General features: G+C 41.3%; 1 protein-coding gene across 1 annotated transcript; it reads left to right on the plus strand.

Annotated features, from left to right (window-relative positions):
• The first annotated feature begins 242 nt into the window (after positions 1–242).
• Positions 243–1,222, plus strand: LOC110211100 (olfactory receptor 6C2-like). The gene is given in 2 exon segments (XM_020990287.2): positions 243–1,173; positions 1,176–1,222. Coding segments are annotated over 2 exon segments (936 nt in total). The 5' UTR covers positions 243–284.
• Positions 1,223–1,428: the final 206 nt, after the last annotated feature.

Raw genomic sequence — 1,428 nt, forward strand, 5'->3', positions numbered from 1 at the left:
TTTGAGTGAAGATGGATAAAATAGAAAATTTTGACAGAAGACCATGTTTGAAAGGGCAAAAAATGTTACTTCTAAAGATACATGGAAAAGAGCAATCCTGATAGAACCTAGAAAAAAGTGGAATATAATGAGGTGACCATATTTAAGACAAAACTTATGTGAGTTCCTTGCTTCCTCTTTCTTCCTGACTCCTATGACTATTATTTTGTCTCCATCCTCATCTTCAGGCTGAACTTCTCCCTCTCTACTCTGTGTTCGGGTCCATCAGAATTCAAAAGGAGAGGATGAGAAATCACACGAGGATTACATTATTCATTCTACAGGGACTGACAGATGACCCACAGCTAAAAGTTTTGCTTTTTATCTTTCTGTTTTTCAACTTCATGTTGAGTGTAATTGGGAACCTGACCATCATCATCCTCACTTTGGTGAATCCCCACCTGAAAACACCAATGTATTTTTTTCTCAGAAACTTCTCCTTCTTAGAAATCTCACTCACAACATCTTGTATCCCCAGATACCTCTATAGTATGTCAACTGGGGACAATACCATTTCCCTTGATGCTTGCTTCACCCAAATATTCTCTGTCATCTTTTTAGGGGCAGCACAGTTCTTTCTTCTGGCCACCATGTCTTATGACCGCTATGTGGCCATTTGCAAACCTCTGCAGTACACAACTACCATGAACAGCAAAGTCTGTAACCAGCTCCTGCTGGGTTCCTGGCTATCTGGGCTGATGATCATCCTCCCACCACTTAGCCTGGGCCTCCAGTTGGAATTCTGTGACTCCAATGTCGTTGATCATTTTGGCTGTGATGCATTTCCCCTGCTGAAGATTGTGAGCTCAGACATAGAGCTCATGGAGAAGATGGTTTTAATTTTCGCTATATTGACACTCATCATCACCTTACTCATGGTGCTTTGGTCCTGTGCCTACATTATAAGAACAGTCCTCAGATTCCCTCCTGCCCAGCACAGACAAAAGGCCTTTTCCACCTGTTCCTCCCACATGATTGTTGTCTCCATCACTTATGGCAGCTGCATCTTCATGTATATGAAACCTTCTGCAAAGGAAGGAGTGGCTTTGAACAAGGTAGTGTCAGTACTAACAACATCTGTCACCCCAGTAATGAACCCCTTTATTTGCACTCTGAGGAATAAGCAAGTTGTACAAGCTTTAAGGATTTAGTTAAAAGGATTGTGTTTCTCTCCAAGCAGTAAGAGGCTACTGAGTTCAAGATGCCAAAGGGGTAAGCTTTCCAAGATTTTGCAATTCTTTGCAATTTTCCTTGCTAATCATCCCTTAGCTATAGGCTATACTGTTTAACTTTCTAGCCTATTTTCCCATTCTGGGAGAAAATGAGGGAAAGAGAAAGAGAGAGAAAGAGAGAGAGAGAGTTCTTTTTTGCTCCTTTTTGTCAGGATCT

This window comes from Phascolarctos cinereus, unplaced genomic scaffold, assembly GCF_003287225.1.
Source record: "Phascolarctos cinereus isolate Bilbo 61053 unplaced genomic scaffold, phaCin_HiC Scaffold_1;HRSCAF=81, whole genome shotgun sequence".
NCBI lineage: Eukaryota > Metazoa > Chordata > Mammalia > Diprotodontia > Phascolarctidae > Phascolarctos > Phascolarctos cinereus.